This window comes from Bidens hawaiensis, unplaced genomic scaffold (genome assembly GCF_021521415.1).
Source record: "Bidens hawaiensis isolate Kalapana, Puna unplaced genomic scaffold, B.hawaiensis_p1.1 tig00050078_1, whole genome shotgun sequence".
In the NCBI taxonomy this organism is placed as follows: Eukaryota; Viridiplantae; Streptophyta; class Magnoliopsida; order Asterales; family Asteraceae; genus Bidens; species Bidens hawaiensis.
This window is the reverse complement of record NW_027506144.1, coordinates 5,006-25,814: the sequence shown is the minus strand read 5'-3', so window position 1 is coordinate 25,814 and position 20,809 is coordinate 5,006. Positions and strand designations below refer to the sequence as shown.

The following is a 20,809-nucleotide window of genomic DNA, read 5'->3' as shown; positions in this document are numbered from 1 at the left end:
AAGCCCGTAATTCATCCCGATAAGCGTCCTTAACGTCAAGTATCCTGAAACACATAAACACGCTTGAAGTACCAAAGTTCACATAATATTTAAACTAAAAGTAAACAAAAACAATAATAATATACACGACTTTTGCCCGACCATCATTGACCTCGCCATGTAGTTGGACAGTTAGCCCATTCCCAATGCATACAATCTACACTCCCTATCATGTCGGGTAAACCATGCACCTTTGCATGTGCCTCGTAAAGACGTTGTAGATCGTTCCAGTTGGGCTCTCTAGATAATTTGGTCCATAGAGTTTCAATATTCCTATATTTTACACAACTTATAAAATAATTAATTAAAGTAAACAAGTGATATAATTATTTAAAAAAATGAAATGTACCATAACAAAAATACTCAAAGGTGTCCCGAGTTGTTTTATCGGCCATCTTTAATACTCGTCGTTGATGTCGGCCGTGTTTCTGTAGGCGAGCACACGTATGGCTGACGTAACCTTCTAAATAGCTGTGAATCCTAGCATTCCTTAACCGTCCGGTTTTTGCTTAAAGTAATCAAGCTCACGCTTCAAATCGTTGGTGATGCGCATAAATAAATTTTTAGACATCTGAAATTGACGCCTAAAGTCTTCGGGTTCTTGTATCTCGTCGAGTCACTGAAGTAATCTGCCATCAACCGGTTGTTAGCTTCGATACGATCTCCTTCTATATATTCTATTTTTGAAACGAGGGGTTGAGGAGAGCTAATAGAATTCATATAAGTTGTCACGAGAACAATCGCACTCGTAACCGCCTCTTCCTCCTCGTCGTCTTCGGCTTGTCGGTCGGGCTGGAAAAATTGATTATATATAGAAGTATGAGAATTCATTTAGGGTTATAGGGAATTTGGAGTGAAGAAATATATAGTAGAAAAAAGATTTATAAATTTAGTGAGTTTTGATTGGGAATGAAGTTGAAGTATATATAAAACAATTTTTTTATATTTTTTTACAACGGATATATGACTGTTGGAAGTAAAAAAACGTTTTTTTTAATTTCGTGTCATATAGCGTTGTACACAAAACGCCATTCCAAATTCAACAACCCAAAATGTCGGGGGGGGGGGGGGGGGTTCCCCGGCGTTATGGGCCTAAACGCCGCCACCACGCCACCACTACGGGTGGTCTAATATTGTGTCACGCAGTGCTAACTGGATGCTGTCTAGACACTCGTTGAAGCCACTGATGAAGCCGTCTGTGCCTTTATGATCCAGGCGAGCGGTGGCTTCAGCGGATTATAAGATTTATTTATTTATTTAATTTGTTCTTCTTAATTTGGAAAATAATAACTAATATTACATTAAAATAAAAATATTAACAAATAATAATACTAGTCTAGTACAAGATCATCGGGACGTCTAGCCCACAAATGCTGTACCAACTCATGACGAAGGTTTCTGTGGACCTCGTGGTTCTTGAGATATAAGACGTTTTGGATTTTTTCATCATCGGTGATTGTCAATTCGGGTCGTGAGACGTCACCTTGGTAGTTTTGACAAGTAGTCATACATTGGTCCTCAAGAACCACGTTAATTATATTGTAGAATTATACAAATGTAGACAACATCAATTATTTTCTTCCTTGACCAAAACCGTAGTGGCCTCGAAATCAAATGAAAATTTTCTTTATAACTTCAAACGCCCTTTCAATATCTTTACGTGCTGATTATTGCTTCTTCTTAAAGTAATTTCGTTTGTCTTCAATTAGAGATGCATAAGCTTGAACAAGTGTCGACCATTCGTTGTAAATCCCCATCAACCAGGTAGCAGCCATGCTTGAATTGAACCCCGTTCGCATAAAAAGATTGAGTTGGATCAACCCCGTCAATAACGTCATCGAATATCGGTGACTGTTCGATAACATTTATGTCGTTATTTGACCAGGCAACACCAAAAAAACGCATGCCTGAACCAAAGATCATGGAGGTCGTCGCCTCAAATATAATACTGGGCCGGGGTCATCACCCCGGTGGAACTGTCCTCGCCAGGCCGTAGGACACATATCTCATACAACATGTGTGCATTCGATGCTACCTAGCATTCCGCGGAAACCATGTTTTTCACTGTACACCTTATATATGCGTTGGATATCATACAAAGTTGGTTTGCGCAAATATCTACGTGAGTAAATCGATATAATCCCTATGTATAAACATTATCAAGTAAACCCTCGGACAATATATAAAATATAACTAAACGAAACATATATGTATATATGTATACCTTGATAGAAAAAATGAAATGAGTCTTGCGAAACTTTTTCAGACATTTCTAGGTATTTTCGATGGTTGACGCAGTTGGCGCAACTGTACATTTTTGGATGGTTGTGAAACCTGGTCTATGTCTTGCATCTTCTCTTTGTTGAAAAAAAGGATGCTGATTCGACAAATCATTTCATAAACTCATTAATAGTTGTCTACTCATTTGAAAAGGACGCCTAATTGTTCTCCGTCATAAAGGGGATCGGGGCTAAAATAGTGATGTACCAAAGTTTCATAATTAGTGCCCACTCTATCATGACGAAGAGGTGGTTGTCTTGTAAGTCTTTGTCGTCCTTGAAACCGTTCAGCCAACAGGTTAACTGTTATTCTTTCAGCTTCAAAAATAAGGTCGTCTTCCTCCGAAGAGTCAGACGAAGAAAAGGAATTCCATTGCCTTTTTGGTTTGTAATTGGGTGTATTGGAGAGAATGAGTAGAACGGGTGGGTATTTTTTTTGTAGGTTTTTTGGAGTGTGATAGTGTTTGTATATGTAATTATAAAAAGAAAAAAACCGATTAATCCAACGGTCAATCCAAATCCCAACACATTCCCTCCCCAACGGTCACTTTAGCCCACACCACCACAATTGCGATGGCTCGCTCACGACACCACTCGCGGCAACCCGTTTGTGGTGTGCGCCACTTGTTGAAGTGGCTGGTCGCGAGACCGCAACACACAATATAGCTTTAACCAACAACACCACCACCATGGACTATCCTAAAATGCTAGAACCCCCATCTTTGGTAGAGCTACTCATCTTTTTAAGTATTCTATACTATTTCCTCTTTTTGTTTAATAAAACACAAATGACATCTTTAAAAAAAAATTAAACTTTCATTAGATATTAAAATTACATAATTCATATTTCAGTCTAATTATTATTAGATAAAAAATAGTTTTTTTTATAATAATTATTATTAGATAAATAATAATAGTTTTCAATGATATTGCTAGCTCTCTCTTTTTACATTTTTTTTTTTTTGAATTTGCTGATAATAATGATAATATTATTCTTGTTTATAAGAAAAAAATAAATAAAAAATCAAAAAAAAGAAAAACCTTTTTCTTCTAGATAGTCTACGGCAACTAGTAACTGGGCGCCAAAGTGAACCCGTTTTTTACTACCCAAGAATACCCCTTCCTCCTTAAGGTTGTAATCCATCCAATTATCATTCAAAAATTCAAACTAGAAATTATTAATTTCATTAACTTTGAGCTGACTTGGAATATGGTAGTGGTCGTAAAAACACGGAATAGGATTCAACGATTTATCATTTTGGGTGACACGTACTTTTATTTTGAAAGAACTAAATTAAATTATTTTATATTATTAAATGAGGATTTTATCATCGGAAAAGAAAAGGTTAGTCGTTGACATGGCTTTATGAACTTTGGTGAGTTTTGCTATTGTAAATTTCTAATATTCGATTCATTTATCCTTTTGCGGAGTTTCATTTCATTATGTTCGATCATTTTTTACAATATACTCTAAATATTTCTATAAACCAGATATAATTTGACTACTTATATTTTGCTCTAGGACAGAGAACAGGCACCATACCACCCCACGATGTACATAATCTCTTTAACTAATCCGCCTTCAAACAAACATGATTGCTCATATGTCGTTCGCCCGGGGACACTGTCTTTCTAATATTGAGGCTACCTATCTTCAATGACACATATATGACTCTGATATGCTTGGATAATTCATCGGATCAGTTCTTGTTTGCGTCGGATCCGACGAAAAAATATGGCTATTTTAGGTATATTTTTTTTTTCAAAACCATTGCTGAATTTAGAAAAGATCGGTTAAAAATGACTATTTTGGGAATTTTTCCTTAAAAACCCTTTTCAAACTTTTGGTTTCAAAAGTTTCTATTGGTGGAGCAAAGTGAATACTTTGGTGTCACATATTTGTTAAAAAGTCCATAAAATACCAACATACTTTCTAGTTTTTCTTATAAAATTCACTCAACAATTTTTTTCACATAAAATTTCATGCGCATGCTAATTTTGAACAAAATAATGACGTAACTTATAAAATCACATTATTTTTTTTCTTATGTGGCATTAGGGTGTTCACGGGTCGGTATAAAAACCTGAAACCATTCAAACGTTGGTTTCGTGGTTGTTTTTTTCAAAAATTTGAGTTGGTCGGTTTCAAAAGTTTTAAACCATAGTAAACTGTTTGGTTTACTGTTTTTAAAACAAAACTTGTCGTATAAAACTGGACCGAACCGTACCATAGAACTTGAAAAATATATGATTTTTTTAACTGTTTTATAATACATATAGTAACTATTTATTCATACACAATAAAACTACGCATACAAAGCTTCAAAAAAACCCCCTTAATTATACTAGAAAACGAATTTAACTGAATTTTTAACCTATAAGTTATACTCATTTAAGTTCCTATCCTAAGTTAGAGTTTTCAAATCCTATTATGTATTTCAGTGGAATCAACTCCACTCATGTTATTTTTTTTATTTTATTTTCTTTTGCTTATGAAACAATAAATATTATACCTGGAAGCTTATGCCAATTTTTACCACATATGAAACAACATTGTTAAATAAAACTCATTTATAGTATGTCAATTTTTGCCACATAAGAAAAAAAAAATTGTTTTCATAAGTTATGTCATTTTGTTTGTAAAAAATTCTTGAGTGACTTGTGAGAAAAAACAGAAAATATGTTGGTTTTTAGTGGTATTTGCCTTTATTATGTGTCATATAACTGTGTATATATATCATCACTCTTGATTCTCTATTTCCATGCCATTTAAGTTGTTAGTTTGTTACTATTTTTGGTTATACTTTTTGTAATATGCATATGAATTATATGTGTATATATATATATATATATTATTTATGACGTCATTCGGGTCAATGTTTGGGCGAACCTCCGGGGTCGGTCTGAATTGTGACCTTGTAAGACGTCCGGGTCGATGCCGGTCCGGGTCTGAAAACATTGTTGTTGCCCCAATACAGGAGACAGTTTAGTGCTTTCATGAGTTGCTAAATGATAATTTGCACATCAGCATCACCGTGTCTTGATTTGGTCTGATAACAGAGGATCATGGAGAATATAGCCAATCTAGATAATGCAGCAACGACATTCCCTATGTCATTGTCATGAATTGATAATTTATTTTGAATGGTGGTATTATATTCACACCGCAAATAGCAAAACTAGTCCACAAAACAAACAAGAGGAGTCATGAATTGATAATTATTACGGTTTGTTGGAGGATCATGATGTTTTGAACCAGCAGTGGGCCCAGTCCAATACTGATTTATGGTTCATAAAACTTATGGGCCACTCAGAAATTGGATTGTGCTACTTTGTTGAATTCAAAGCCATGGTGTGAAGATCTCTGGTCAACCACTCAACCGTGACTTTTATGTCAGTTGTGGCCCAATGTCACAAGATAAACAACCTTCCCATTTCACATGTTCTACAAAAGTTTCAAGTAATTTGGGTTTGAAACATGGGGAATACTCACTGGGGTTTGGGCATCAATCTAGTCTTCATATGTATATTTTTAGCGACGATGGAAGATAAATGTGTGGGTGGTGGAAATCTCACAACGCCTGCTTGTTCTGAGAAAGAGAGCCTAGCTCTTCTCAAGTTCAAACACAGCGTAAGAGATGACCATGGCATGCTTTCATCATGGGTTGGCGATGACTGTTGTAAGTGGGAAAGAGTTGGTTGTGATTATGTCACCGGAAGTGTTGTTAGCCTTCATCTTAGAAGAATTGCCAAAGAAGGTTATCCTCCGGTTGATCAAGACAGCTACTTAGATGTTGACGACTATGTTAACGTTTTGGATAATGATGACTACTTGGTTGGTGATGAGGTGAATTCTTGTTTGACAGAGTTGGTGAATCTGGAATATCTTGACTTGAGCGGAAATGATTTTCAAGGGAGTAGAGTTCCGGAGTTCATGGGATCCTTAAAACAACTGAGGTATCTAAATCTCTCTTCTGCGGGTTTAAGTGGTAATATTCCCCATCAAATTGGAAATCTTTCCAATCTGAAGGTTCTTGATCTCAGTTCACGACCAGTGTATGACTCACAAGGTTTGATGGCATATGACATGGCATGGATTTCAGGCCTTTCAACACTCGAGCATCTTGACATGTCTGGAATGAATCTTAGCGTAACACAAAACCTTGACAACTTGGTTTACTCGATTCCTTCCTTAATGAATTTAAGGCTGTCTTATTGTGGGCTCTCTATGGCTGATCTTGGTTCTCGTCGTCTTAATTCAAGTAGAGAACATGCCAACATCAAAGTCCTGGATCTTAGTGAAAATGGTTTCATGGAACTTCCTAGCTTGTTTCTTAACATGACATCCCTAGCACTCCTGGATCTTTCAGGTTTATATGTTCGTCCTCGTGTTAGTACGACATGGAGCTTTGAGAAGTTGCTAAACATGGTGCCTTCTGTATCAATGTTGCGTTTATCAAGTTGTGGGCTTCAAAAGGTTCATTTTTCTCCCACTAATCTTAATTTTAGTACACATTCTAACATCAAACACTTGGACCTTGACCGAAATGAAATTGAAGGCGGAATTCCATATGTTTTGACAAACATGAGTTCCCTATTATCCCTTGACCTTTCATTTAACAAGTTGAGTTCATCAATTCCTGTCATGCCTAATCTTCTTAAGCTCGATATTACTAGAAATAGCTTTAGGCAAGTTGAGGATGTTGGAATTTGGAGACATTGTAACCTAAAAGAATTGATTGTTTCACGCAATAATCTTGAAGGAGAAATAATTGGGCCATCGACTAATGTATCTAAATGCTCTCAAAACACATTGGAGATTTTGGCTTTAGATGAGAATGCATTAAGTGGTTCAATTCCAGAATCCCTTGGAAGCTTGACTAGTTTAAGACACTTAGATATATCATGGAATGAATTGACGGGTTCAATCCCTGAAGCTCTAGGGAGATTAACATCTTTAACAACAATACATCTGAAATATAACGGGTTTACAGGTCCCATCCCTGTATCACTAGGAAAACTCAAATCATTAAGAGTGCTTTCACTGTCTTCAAATTTGTTAAATGGGATCATTCCAAATTCAATTGGGCAGCTCACAAAACTCCATCTTCTAGACGTCTCTAACAATTCTTTACAAGGAGTGATATCAGAAGCCCTTTTAGCTAACCTCTCAAAGTTGAAGTACTTGGATACATATTCTAATACTAAATTGCGTTTAAATATTTCACGTGAGTGGATACCTCCATTCCAATTGAAAGCCATCCGACTTGGTTCTTGTAGGATAGAAGATGGATTTCCACAGTGGCTTCGAGCACAAATGGAACTTGAAGTATTAGTGTTATCAAATACTAGCATTTCTGGACTTCTTCCCACATGGTTGCGCCTCATGCCTATGATACGTGTCTTAGATCTTTCTAACAACAAACTCACAGGTCCTTTGACAAACCTTCCATTTGTATGTGAGGTTAGATACGGATTAGGAGGTGATCTACTTTTGCAAAATAATCTTTTCACTGGGTTGATTCCAAGGTGGTTGTGCAAAACGACATGCTTGAAAGTTCTTGACCTTTCTAGAAATAGGTTGACTGGAAAAATCCCCAAGTGCCTGTGGAATACGTCCTTGGAAGTGATTGTGGTTGGTTCAAATAGGCTATCTGGTGTCATACCACGTCCCTTGGGCCTTAATCCATCCTTGGAATGGTTACAATTAAGCGACAATAAATTTAGGGGAAAGCTTCCTCAAGATTTTGTGTATTTCAAAAGTTTGGTAGTCCTGGATTTGGGTGAGAACAAAATCTCAGGAAACATACCTGAATTGATTGGAGAAAATATTACAACATTGACTGTTCTCAGGTTGCATAAGAATAATTTCACTGGAAGAATTCCACACTCTTTGTGCAAATCTCAACTGCTTCAAATTTTAGATCTCGCACACAACAACTTAACGGGATCCATCCCTCAATGTTTCGGACAGTTGGATGCCATGAAATTAGAGGACCAATTTAATAACTATTATTTCCATGTGTCTAGTTTCCAAAATTTGATGCAGGTCCTCAAAGGTACTACGCTTGACTATAAACAAACCCTCGAATTTGTCATAAGCATGGATCTTTCTAGCAATAAACTTGTTGGAGAAGTACCTGAAGCGCTGATGGCACTTAACGCATTGGTGGGTCTCAATTTGTCTTATAATGGTTTTAGTGGGGGCATTCCAAAAAATATTGGAAACATGAAGTCGTTATTTTCTCTCGATTTGTCAGCAAACGAGTTGTCCGGGGTGATTCCTCAAAGCATGGCATCTTTGAATTTCTTGAGTCACTTGAATTTGTCACACAACAACTTGTCAGGACAAATTCCAACAGGAAATCAGTTGCGGACACTTACGGATCCATCAATATATGCTGATAACGCATATCTCTGTGGTGCACCACTGCCAAAGGAATGTTATCCCCATGAAAAGCCACCAACCACAACTAGCAAGAAGAAAGATGAAAATGCCAATGAGGCAAACAGGTTATGGTTTTACTTGGACATGGCGTGTGGTTTTGCAACAGGTTTTTGGGGTATTATTGGAGTGTTGGTGTTAAAGAAAGAATGGAGACATAAGCTTTTCATGTTTTGTGAGGTAGCCATGGGCAAGATATACGTTGCAGTCAATGTAAGAATCTTGAAGTTGAAAAGAAGAATAGGAAGGGAGGCTGCATAGAAATTAAGTGTTTATGGATTGTTTTATCTACGATAAGTAATTACTTTCCTTTTCACTGCTTGTACTGTGCTTCTACAAATAATATATTGTTATTGTGCTTTTATATTTCAAACTTTAATTTTTATATAATTTACTATAAAACGATTACAATAAAGTGGCAGGCAAACGGGCAACAAGTTGCGCCGCAACCCCCTTTTGAACAAATATCCAGATTTGATAAGCCTTAAACTTAAGATAGAGTGGATTATTTCACTTCAGTCGGTAACAATAGAATTTAACCACCTAGAATTCTGTAGAAATATTTGTTTTCTGAATTTGGCTCACCTCATCATAATGCAGATGCAACTGAGAATAAATACAGAAAAAAAAAATATAGGACACTGCCTTCAAAATTCAAATGGAGGAGATGATTATTGTATTAAACATCTTAGTAGGCCTAGAAATATCTTTATAAAACAGTGGCCATCACAATCTCCTGCAGAGAACTGCCTTCAAATGGTGGAGATAATTATTGTATCAAACACAGTAACAATTATCTAACCACTGATTAATCCATTCATAAATTCCAGACTTTAAACAGGGCGTCACTTAAGTCTTTCATTTTTAATACAGTTCGTATATTACAAGTTTAGTATTGATTTGTAAGTCGTAGTATTTTCTGAATGACTAACACATTTTACAAGTTTAATACTGATTTGTGGTGCGCAAAAAAGGAAATTACTTAGAATAAACATTGTGAGTTGTGGACCACGTCTGTGAAGACTTAGGGTCAACCATATATGGCTTTATGTGGCTCATGCATGGCCCATGAGGAATAGAAAGCACAATAAATTCCAAGTCCCCCCTGACCAGTAACTTGTCCGTTAAGTGATTAATAAGTAATATAGTGTGTGAGCATAAGATAATCAATATTTCCTTCACCTACACTATTATTTCTATAAAACATTCCAAGTAAAATTTGGGTTGATACATGGAGAATACTCGTTGCCGTTTGGGAATTTCTCTGTTTTTCATACTTATCTTTTTAATGACGACCGCACATAAATGTGTGGGTGTTGGAAATCTCACAAGAGCTTCTTGTTCTGAGCAAGAGAGAATAGCTCTTGTCAAGTTCAAACAAAGCATAATAGATGACCATGGAATGCTTTCATCATGGGAGATAGGAAATGATTGTTGTAGATGGGAAGGAGTCGGCTGTGACAATACCACTGGAAGGGTTGTCAGCCTTCATCTCAGAAGCTATTACAGGGAAAATTATGGCTTAGTCGATCGATACAGCAACTTGCTTGCTGAAGAATACAGTCTAGGTGGTGTTAGTTATGGCTACTTCTTACGTTATGACGAGCGCCACTACTTAGATGGTCAGGAGCTGAATTCTTCTTTGGCAGAGTTGGTGAATCTAAAGCACCTAGACTTGAGTGGAAATAATTTTCGCAGAAGTCGATTTCCAGAGTTCATCGGATCCTTGAAACAACTAAGGTATCTCAATTTCTCTAACGTAGGTTTAATTGGTAATATTCCCCATCACATTGGAAATCTTTCCAATTTGAAGGTGCTTGATCTCAGTTCTTTAGGTGTCTCAAATGACTTAATGATAGATGATATGGCATGGATCTCTAGTTTCTCAAAACTCGTGCATCTTAACTTGAGTGGAGTGGATCTTAGCAGGGCACGAAACCTTGATAGCTTACTTTATATGCCTTCTTGTTGAACTTAAGTTTGTCTAGGTGTGGATTCTCTATAGCTCATCTTGGTTCTCATCATCTTAATTACAGTAGAGAACTTGCCAGTATCAAATACTTGGATCTTAGTGAAAATGATTTGAGAGGTGAACTACCTGGCTTATTTGTAAACATGACATCCCTAGAGTCCCTTGATCTTTCACTGAATAATGTTACTAGGACATGGAGCTTTGAAAACTTGCTACAAACGATACCTTATGTTTTAGAGGTGCGTTTGTCAGGTTGTGGCATCCAAAAGATCAATCTTTCACCGAATAATTATAGTTTCGGTATACATTCTAGCATCCAACACCTCGATCTCAGCCTCAATGAAATTGAAGGCAGATTTCCATATGTTTTAACAAACATGAGTTCCCTATTATCCATTGACATTTCATATAATGATCTGAACTCATCAATTCCTATTTTGCCTAACCTTCTTAAGCTTGATATTTCGGGAAATAACTTTAGGAATATTGAGGATGTTGGACTTTGGAGACAGTGTTACCTCAGACACTTGTTCGTTTCATCGAGTAATCTTGAAGGAGAAATAATTGGTCCATCGACAAATGCATCAGAATGCTCTCAAAATCGATTGGAGATGTTGTATTTGGATCATAATAAATTAGACTGCTCAATTCCAGAATCCCTAGGACGGTTGTCTAATTTAAGAGAATTAGATATATCATTCAATGAACTAACAGGTTCCATCCCAGCATTTATAGGAAGACTCGCTTCATTAAGAGTGTTATCAGTGTCTTCGAACTTTTTAAATGGGACCATTCCAAATTCAATTGGAAAACTCAACAAACTCTATCGATTAAATGTCTCCAACAACTCTTTACATGGAGTTCTTTCAGAAGACCATTTTGCTAACCTCTCGATGTTGAAATATTTGAATGCTAATTATAATTATAAATTGCTTTTCAATATTTCGCCTCACTGGATACCTTCATTCCAGTTGAAAGTTTTCCGACTTCATTCTTGCAAGATTGAAGACGGATTTCCAAAATGGTTTAGAACTCAAATGAGTCTCAAGGAGTTAGTGTTGTCCAATGCTAGCATTTCTGGACCTCTTCCCACATGGTTGCGCCTCATGCCCATGATAAGCATCTTAGATCTCTCCCACAACAAACTCACAGGTACTTTGACGAACCTTCATTCTGTGCATGAGGTTGGTTATGAATTTGGAGGCACGTTAATTTTGCAAAATAACTCTTTCGAAGGGTCGATTCCATTGTGGTTGTGCACACGGACAGATTTGAAAGTTCTTGATCTTTCAAGAAATATGTTGACTGGTGAAATTCCTAAGTGCCTATGGAGTCTACCCTTGGATATCGTTCGACTTAGTTCAAATAGGCTATATGGTGTCATACCGAATCCCATAAATAATCCATCCTTGCAGTGGTTACAGTTGAATGACAATAACTTGAGTGGAGAGCTCCCATATTTTGGGTCTTTTAGAAGTTTGATGGTCTTAGATTTGGGTGAGAACAAAATTTCTGGAATCATACCTGAATGGAATGTAGATGAGTTAATGATACTCAGGTTGCATAAGAATAATTTTAGTGGAAGAATTCCTTCCTTTTTGTGCCAATCCAGATCACTACATATTTTAGATCTCGCCCAAAACAACTTACAAGGATCCATCCCTTCTTGTTTCGAATATTTTGATGGCATGAAAGGGAACGATGATGTCGACTATTGGGGTTTGTTTGGTTACGGAGATGTGGTGCTGGTGCTCAAAGGTTTACCATATGGTTATGGAAAAACCCTGATCTATTTAAGAAGCATAGATCTTTCAAGCAATAAACTTTCTGGAGAAATACCTAAGGGGCTAACAACACTTGATGGATTAATGAGTCTTAATTTGTCTAATAATAGTTTTACCGGGAGCATTCCGAAAGACATTGGGAACATGAAGTCATTATTTTCTCTTGATTTGTCAGCGAACAAGTTGACTGGGGTGATTCCACCAAGCATGGCAGCTTTAACTATGTTGAGTTACATGAATTTGTCACATAACAACTTGTCAGGACAAATTCCAACAAGTACTCAGTTGCAGTCGTTTTCAGATACATCATATGCTGATAACACATATCTATGTGGTGAACCACTACCAAGGAAATGCCTTCCTCATGAAAACACAAGAAGCAAAAACAAATACAAACATGGTAAGGTATGGTTTTACTTGGACATAATGAGTGGTTTTGCAACAGGTTTTTGGGGTATAATTGGAGTGTTGGTGTTCAAGAAGCAATGGAGACATAAGTTTTTCATGTTTTCAGAGGTAGCCATGGACATGATATATGTTGCAGTCGCGATTAGATTTTTGAAGATGAAAAGAGCAAGAGTGGCTGCATAGAATTCAAGTAATTGTGGGACATCTTATCTACTATATAAATAATTGTTTTCCTTTTGTTAATGTAATCCTTATATTCTATTGTGCTTCTTACAATTATTGTGATTTTATATTCGCATTCCATTTGAGCATGTGTTTTAAAATTTACATGTTTGGTTTTGGTGTAAACTGTTAGAATCAGTGATGATTATAATGCGTTGGGCTGGGATTTTGGAATTTTGGTTCATAGGAAAATGGTTGAATTTGTTAAAAGGTTTTATCTCATGAGTTAATTTATAATATGGGCACTAGATTTGGATTTTTAATTTTTACGCCCTGCTTGAGGTGCGCGCATATTATGTATATATGTGTAAACCCTCGGGTGGGCAAAAGTGAAATTGCACTAATTTTGACGTTATTTTACTAATCTCGTGAAAATAACGTTAAAAGTGGCGGAAGGTTAATCAGGCATCATGTGGTGGCGTTGATAGCCGAAAGACGAGGGTACATGCACCAATCAGCCGGTATCCCGATGATTGAGTGCTATGTGCTTTATGTCCAAGGCTTGATGCAAAACTACTATCGAGCCGGGGGTCTCACCGGAAGCAGCCTCTCTATCCCTATGGGGTAGAGGTAAGGCTGTCTACATCTTACCCTCCTCAGACCCTAACATAGCTTTGCTATTTGTGGGATATACTGAGTACGATGATGATGATGATGATGATGATTTGGATTTTTAATTTTATTTATTATAAGAAAATTAATAGTATACTTAGGGTTTTTTGATGAAAGAGTTTCACAAATAAATGAGATGTTATAACCCGGTTTAAAATGTTGGGTTTTGTGAAACCCATGACCCGCTTATTTTTTTAAGATAAAATTGTTTCTTAATTATATATATAACCTTTGTTTTTAATTGGATATTATGTTTTAGTATATCTTTATTTTATAGGATTTTTATATCAAATATTTGGTAAGATCAATTTTTAATTTAATGAGATGTTATAACTCATTTAAGGGCAATCTGGGTTTGGTGAGACCCATACCCGTGAATTCGGGTCAAATGCATTAGAAGCCTTCATTGACAAATAAAGCAATTTGGTAGGTTGATAGAAAGTAAGATTAAGATACTCAAATTATATAACCGCTTATGTTTACGCAAACTATAATTGGGTCAATGTTATAAAGATTGTCGATTTAAGTTTGGTCCAATTGGGCAAGCACCACTCATCACCAAGTCGCTAGGTTTCACTAGAAATTGCGGTTCGGTTTTGGTTCCATGTTTCTCTTGTATCAGCTAATAACCAACTTCGATTTCAGTTCAATTAACCGCTTAGAATTTGCATCTCTAAGTTTCACTAAAAAATGTTGGGGGCTTTATGGGCCTAAGCAATTGTTTTTCTTCTAACAAAGACAGTTCACCCAGATTGCCCTTAAACTGGTTATAACATCTTAAAAAGTTGAATGGCCTTGAGAATGTATACCCCGGTTCCCTCCTGGGAGAGCTTCCCATGCTTCTACTCGATGCGAAAACCGCAGCTCGCTTCTTAACCAACAAAAAGTCTTGAGTCTTGCTTATTCCTGGAATCAACATTCTCCTTTTCATCACCTCTTCTAGAGGTTTCCTGTCTTCTGAAGATATTTTAACCCTTTGTAGTTTACCATTCACTTCCAATCTAGATATTGTATCTAAAATACACAATATTACGAGACGGGGCGTTTTTTGGAACCTTATCTCTAAATCTAACTAGAGTTATTAGACGATGAAGCCAAATAATCAAATCAAGAATGTATAGGTCCATTTTTTGTTTATCGATGTGATAAATTTTCTAGTTTTGAAGATGAAAAGATCAAGAGTGGCTGCATAGAATTCAAGTAATTGTGGGACATCTTAGTAATTTTATCGTGTATAAAATTACTCTAGTTTTTATCTAACCCACATCTCAGTCTGGGGTCCAACTGTAAAAAATAATAATAACAAAAATATAAAAAAAAATACAAGCTAAAACTTGGAGCCCAAAATTTTTAGAGTTTAACTACGTTTGATTTGCATTCGACATTTTATTTATCACAACTCTTTTAGCTCAGTGTCTGAAAGTATCTCTGCGGGGAATTGCTTATGTGTTTTTTTACCTCATATTCACAAATGTTGACTATTTTAGTATCATCACACATTCACACTATTCTGAGCAATCGAAATTTACTTGCAGAAGTACTAGCACTGGATTCCTTTCACCACAAACTAGTTAACAGACCTTGGTTTAAAAGATGTCTGATTTATAGTATTCTTTATATAAGTTGTTGGATAACCAATCAGCATATAACATATTTCAATAGTTTAGTTTCTTCCTAATATCAAGAGACTTTGAAACAAAGACAACCTAAGGTTTAGTTGAAGAATCACTTCCTTTGTGAGATTCTTCTCTGAATATTATAGCAAAAACAATTTTAGTAGATATGTTCATATGTTGGTTGTGGTTAAGAGATTACTTCTATCATGCTGACATATATTAATGATCAAGAATTCAAGATTAACATGAAAAAAATCAACATATAATTGTTACCTCTTACCCAATAATTAAGTCAAAGGCTGACTAAAAGTCTGTCTTGTGAGAAGCTGCATCAATTATTGACTACAACTTAAGAACAACGGAGACGATAAGAATTCAATCATTTGTGTGCAGAAAAACAAATAAAGTAAATCACTCAACATTCTTAAAATAATCTCCTATAATTTACTATATACACATATAACGACAAAATAGCGGCTTTCCGATGTGTACCAACAGCTCAATATGTTGCGCCCAATCCATTCGACACATCAGGCTTGTAAAGAGTTTCTCATGCTCAGAACCCTTTTTTTGCTATATATAATCAACGGCCTTTAGAATATGTACCAACAGCTTAAAAGTCTGTATCTAAACCATCCAAGACATCTAACATGTCAGCATTTGTATACCCCGGCTCCCTCCTGGGAGAGCTTCCCATGCTTCTACTCGATGCAAAAACCGCACTTCGCTTCTGCTTAACCACCACAAACTCTTGACTTTTACTTATTCCTGGAACCAACATTCTCCTTTTCATCACCTCTTCTAGAAGCTTCCTATCTTCCGAAGATATTTCAACCCTTTGTAGCTTGCCATTCACTTTCAATTTAGATGAATCTGAATACACATTACGAGACGGAGCGTATTTTGGAACCTTATCTCTAAATCTAACTAGACTTATTAGACGATGAAGCCAAATAATCAAATCGAGAATGTATCGGTCCATTTTTTGTTTATCTGCGTGATAAAGTGTCTGAAGCCGAATGATATTATTACTCCATGCTGTTTTCTTCCCAAACTCATTACTGTTTCAATATTATAATAATAAGTCATCATGTTTAAAGATGAAAGAAAACAAAGAATAAAAAAAATATTATAATGATTCGTTTACCCCGTGTTTGCCCACTCGCCAACCCATCCAAAACCTTGATGGGCTCTGAAAACATAAAATGTAAAAAGTGAAGTATTAGTAACATTCATTAAATAGATACAAAAAAATTAATATGAAGAGTTGATTACACATATGGTCCCTGTAGTTAGGCAAAGTAACAACTTTGGGCACAAACTTTAAAAAGCTGCATGTTTGGGGTATGTGGTCTTAATTTTGTAACAACTTTGGGCATTAACATCACCTTCTGTTAATTTTTCTGTTAAGTGTAGATATAAAAAATCAAAATACCCTTCTGTTAATTTTGTGTTTTTAGTATTCAAGGGTATTTTGGTCATTTTATATATACTTAACAGAAGTTGGTTTTAATACCAGACTTGTACAAAAGTAAAAACCAAGAACCCCAAACAAGCAACTTTCCAAAGTTAGTACCCAAACTTGCTGCTTTGCCAAACCACAGGAACCATTTGTCTAATAAACTCTAATACAAATGATTATTAAAAGGTCATAAAAACATACTTGGTAGTATCTGTAGCTACTGGAACGAGCCACTGGAGTGTTTTTTCCATTTCTGCTTTTATCTGAGGCATTGTCATCTGAAGCAATACATTTTCTCTTTAAATATTTATTATAAATTTATAAGTAAATATTTAATATAAAAAAGTATGCATATAAGGCCTACCACTTCTTTGGAGTCAAGTGCTTGTAAACGGGAACGCAAAGCTGTTTTTACGTTTGCTGGCAAACCATTATATAAGTTGTCTCTCATATTAGGAGGCAATGAGATTGGCCGTGCAGCCTGTAATAATTATTTAATTACAAATATTTAGTAACCGAAAAGGAAAAAACAAAACTAAAGTTGAATTAGCTTACAATGTTGTCCATTTGAGTGACTAAATTGGCATAGTGTAAAGCAAGACCTGCAGCACCTAACGTCTCTGGTTTTGTCGGAGAACCCTCTTCATTATCCGTTGAATTCGGCACTAAAAAATCAAAAAAAAAAACATTTTACCAAATTATTCTTAGATATTAATAATTTGTAAATAAGTTTTAAATACCATTCTCTTCAAAAACCTCCAGTATTGCTTGATGGATGAAAGTAACAATATCTACAAGCTTCTCCACAATCTGAAAATTATAAAGATTTTCAGATTATTTGCATAAATATACAAAGGGTAAAAATGTAATTACTATTTACCTCTTCTAAGCTTTTAGACCAAAGAGATTTCTTTTTCAAGTTCCTCACGAGTTTTCTTTGATGCTTTACATCACTAAGTAATATCGTTAGGCTCTCTCCTAATTAAGGTTGTTACAAAATCATATGTTAACTAGAATTTAAAAGATTAAAAAACAGTTACAAAGTTAACTACTTTTCTATTATTATGTGTCTAAGGTCTAACCTTTGCGAGGAAGATGCAAGGCGTCAACTTCCTCAATCTTACGTCTATAATCCTGTTCAAATCTATCTAAAGCATGATACTCGTGATATAATTCCTGCACCAAAACCAAAGATATTAGCACCTTGCCACCTTTCATATTGATATTAACATTTGTGCATGCTAGTAACTTACAGAAGTATACTGAGCAAGATTTATGAGTTCTTGCATAGTGAATTCTGCGTCCTCTTTAAGCTGTTTATTTGTAACCAGCTCGAAGTCCAATCTGATCCAGATTATCCATTAACAAATCAGAAAGTGGTTTTATTATTATTCATGTAAGATGATATTAACAATCAGATATACCTAGAAAAGAAACGATCAAGATTATGCCATTGTGGATCTTTGCACATATGTCCAAACCGAACAACTTCTCTGGAAAAAACCTCAAGCTCCTCCCTAAAATAACACAAACCGTGTTACAACTTACAAAACAAGTATAAAAAATGCTTTAACTTGAATAGTAAACGAGTAAAAGAAGTTAAAAACCTCTTATCAGAAGCTGCAATACGTAACAACTCTTTTGTATCGGTAGAAACTAAAAGCTGGACTCCTTCTGAATGCAAAATCTCCTTTTTAAGAATCTGAATGCTTTCTTCGGAAAGCGATTGCATCAAATTGGACCCTTTAACAATGGTGTTAGCAACTTCAAATGCTAAAATAGATACTTTATTCCCTCTTGAAGCCATATTAGATACAAATCCGCTGTTAGCATTTAAATTTGTCATACTGCTGCCCAATGTGTCAAGAACTTCAAGCCCTACACTACCAGCTTTTCCTAGAAATGAACTCACATGAGGCGCCTGTAAAAGCATAATGTTTGATCAATTAGATGTGGAAGATAATGAATTAACAAAATCAGATGTGAATTACCCTAGCCTAGATAGGCTGCAAACGAACCGAACGTTCAGAGAACTGTTCGGCAAGAAGTTCGTTTATGTTCATTCGTTTAATTAATGAGTGAAAATGAACAAGAAATTTCGTTCGATTAACTTAATCAACGAACACGGACAGAGGCCATGTTCGTGAATGTTCGATAATGTGTTTGTTTACATCCGTTTATGTTCGTTAACGTTTCTTCATTAAAAAAATTTTGTATATTTTAGTGACTTTTCTAATCATACCATAAAGATTTAAGCAAAAATATTAACTTTATTAGAAAAATATATAAAAAGTATCATGTGATTAATTTGTATGTAAATTAACATATGAATATGAATGTTAAAAAAACATCAACACAAACTTGGTAACCGGACCAAACCATTGACACCGACCATTCTCGGTTAGCCAAATCAAAAAAAAATACAAAGTTTGTGTTCATTTCTTTTCGTGAACCGATCACGAACAAGTCATTTCCTCAAATGAACAAACACAAATTCGGTTAAGCAAAATATTAACAAATGAACCGTTCACTCGTCCGACGTTCACTCGTCCGACAAAACCTTACCGAACAATCCCAACCCAAATTACATTAAGATCACACCTGCAGATCATCTTACCACACTAAAAATTAATATCAACATATATACCTTGCTAACCCTAGCCGGTGTAGACGGTTTCAACTCTCGCGAAATCGACGAAAACAGCTCACCGGAATCATAATACGGCATCCTCCTCCGATAAACCCCATCATCATCATCATCATTATTATTATAATTATTATTATCACCACCACTATCAACATCATCATCATATGCAAATGAAGAATTAGATAACCCTAACTCATCAAACCCATCATCCTTCTTCGACTTCTGACCAAACCCCTTCATTGAAAACCCCAAACTACCCCTGCCACCGCCGTGATCCGCCACCGTGCTCCGCTTCATCGTCCCGCCGGTACACACACCACCCATTTTATTTACTCAATTTGTTCACTGATTGTTTAGCATCTGGGTGTAATAATTGGTGATTTTGTGAAGTGGGTTTTGTTGGGAATTGGGTGAATTGGGATTGGAGTGAAATTAGGGTTTTGATTTGATTTGATGATTTGGGTTTTGATTTGATGAAAGTATGAAATGATTTTATAAAAACATAAAAAACAGAAGATGATTAAATTGTTTTGACTCATCTATCTTTTGTTTACTCTTTCTCTCTCTAGAATTTAATTTTGTTTTGTTTTTATTTGTTTCTCTCTCTAGACATCTTTTATCTTTTGAGGGGCCTGAAAGTTGTGAAAGTCTTCCTTCAACTTTTTGACTGGCTTTTTGTCATAGATGAAAATAAATAATAATATTATTATTATAATTAATGTACAACTTTTGATGCGTAAGTTACAAGTAGACATTACGTTATTTAATATGGAGTACTTAACTATTTAAGGATTTGTTGACCGACGAATAAAGTCCGACTATCCATGATAAAATAATGGTAAAAGATGACGTTAGATAGTCGAAGCTCATCACCTCATATTTCGGGAAAACCTGATATTCGAAAATCCACTGTGATAAAATTCAGTTGAAATCAGATTTGAATTTGAGATCTTACAACATCTAACCTAAATTTTAACCTTCATTTCAATACTAATTAAGCTAAAGTTTATTTGGCATAAGTCATAACCTTAATAATTTATAAGGATTTGTTTAAGATGAATTATTTGGAATTTAATGAGTATTTTATAATAATATATTGTGTAAATGTTGACTCTGGATTTTAGTCAAAAAGCGTAACATATACTTGTTTTAGGCTGAGGGGTGTGGGGCGCAATCCTGGGCGCAATCCTGGGCGCGAGAGCCCCTCCGCTCGCGCCTCGGGGCGCTAACCCCACACCACCGGGGCGCGAGCCGTGACGCGAGCGCGGAAATCCAGGCAGGCGTGAGTGTGGTCGCGGGAGAAGAGAGAGGAAAAGCTGGTGG

At 35.8% G+C, this 20,809-nt stretch overlaps 1 protein-coding gene across 1 annotated transcript; it reads right to left on the bottom strand.

The window, feature by feature from the left end:
- Nucleotides 1-15,641: 15,641 nt before the first annotated feature.
- LOC143616869 (protein PSK SIMULATOR 2-like) lies at nucleotides 15,642-20,089 on the bottom strand. The gene is made up of 12 exons (XM_077089573.1): nucleotides 19,487-20,089; nucleotides 18,447-18,760; nucleotides 18,264-18,356; nucleotides 18,093-18,183; nucleotides 17,922-18,015; nucleotides 17,720-17,817; nucleotides 17,580-17,649; nucleotides 17,395-17,504; nucleotides 17,204-17,320; nucleotides 17,041-17,117; nucleotides 16,525-16,569; nucleotides 15,642-16,438 (listed from the first exon to the last, which is right to left on the bottom strand). The coding sequence occupies exons 1-12, from the start codon at nucleotides 19,808-19,810 to the stop codon at nucleotides 15,991-15,993; spliced, it is 1,881 nt and encodes a 626-aa protein (XP_076945688.1). The 5' UTR covers nucleotides 19,811-20,089; the 3' UTR covers nucleotides 15,642-15,990.
- Nucleotides 20,090-20,809: the final 720 nt, after the last annotated feature.

Excerpts from the sequence above, each read along its gene's own strand:
- LOC143616869 (XM_077089573.1), bottom strand. The coding sequence starts at position 19,810 with ATGGGTGGTGTGTGTACCGGCGGGACGATGAAGCGGAGCACGGTGGCG. Across the intron at positions 17,505-17,579 it reads GGAGGTTTTTGAAGAGAATG|TGCCGAATTCAACGGATAAT; the intron begins GTATTTAAAACT and ends TTGATTTTTTAG. Across the intron at positions 17,118-17,203 it reads CACTTGACTCCAAAGAAGTG|ATGACAATGCCTCAGATAAA; the intron begins GTAGGCCTTATA and ends GTATTGCTTCAG.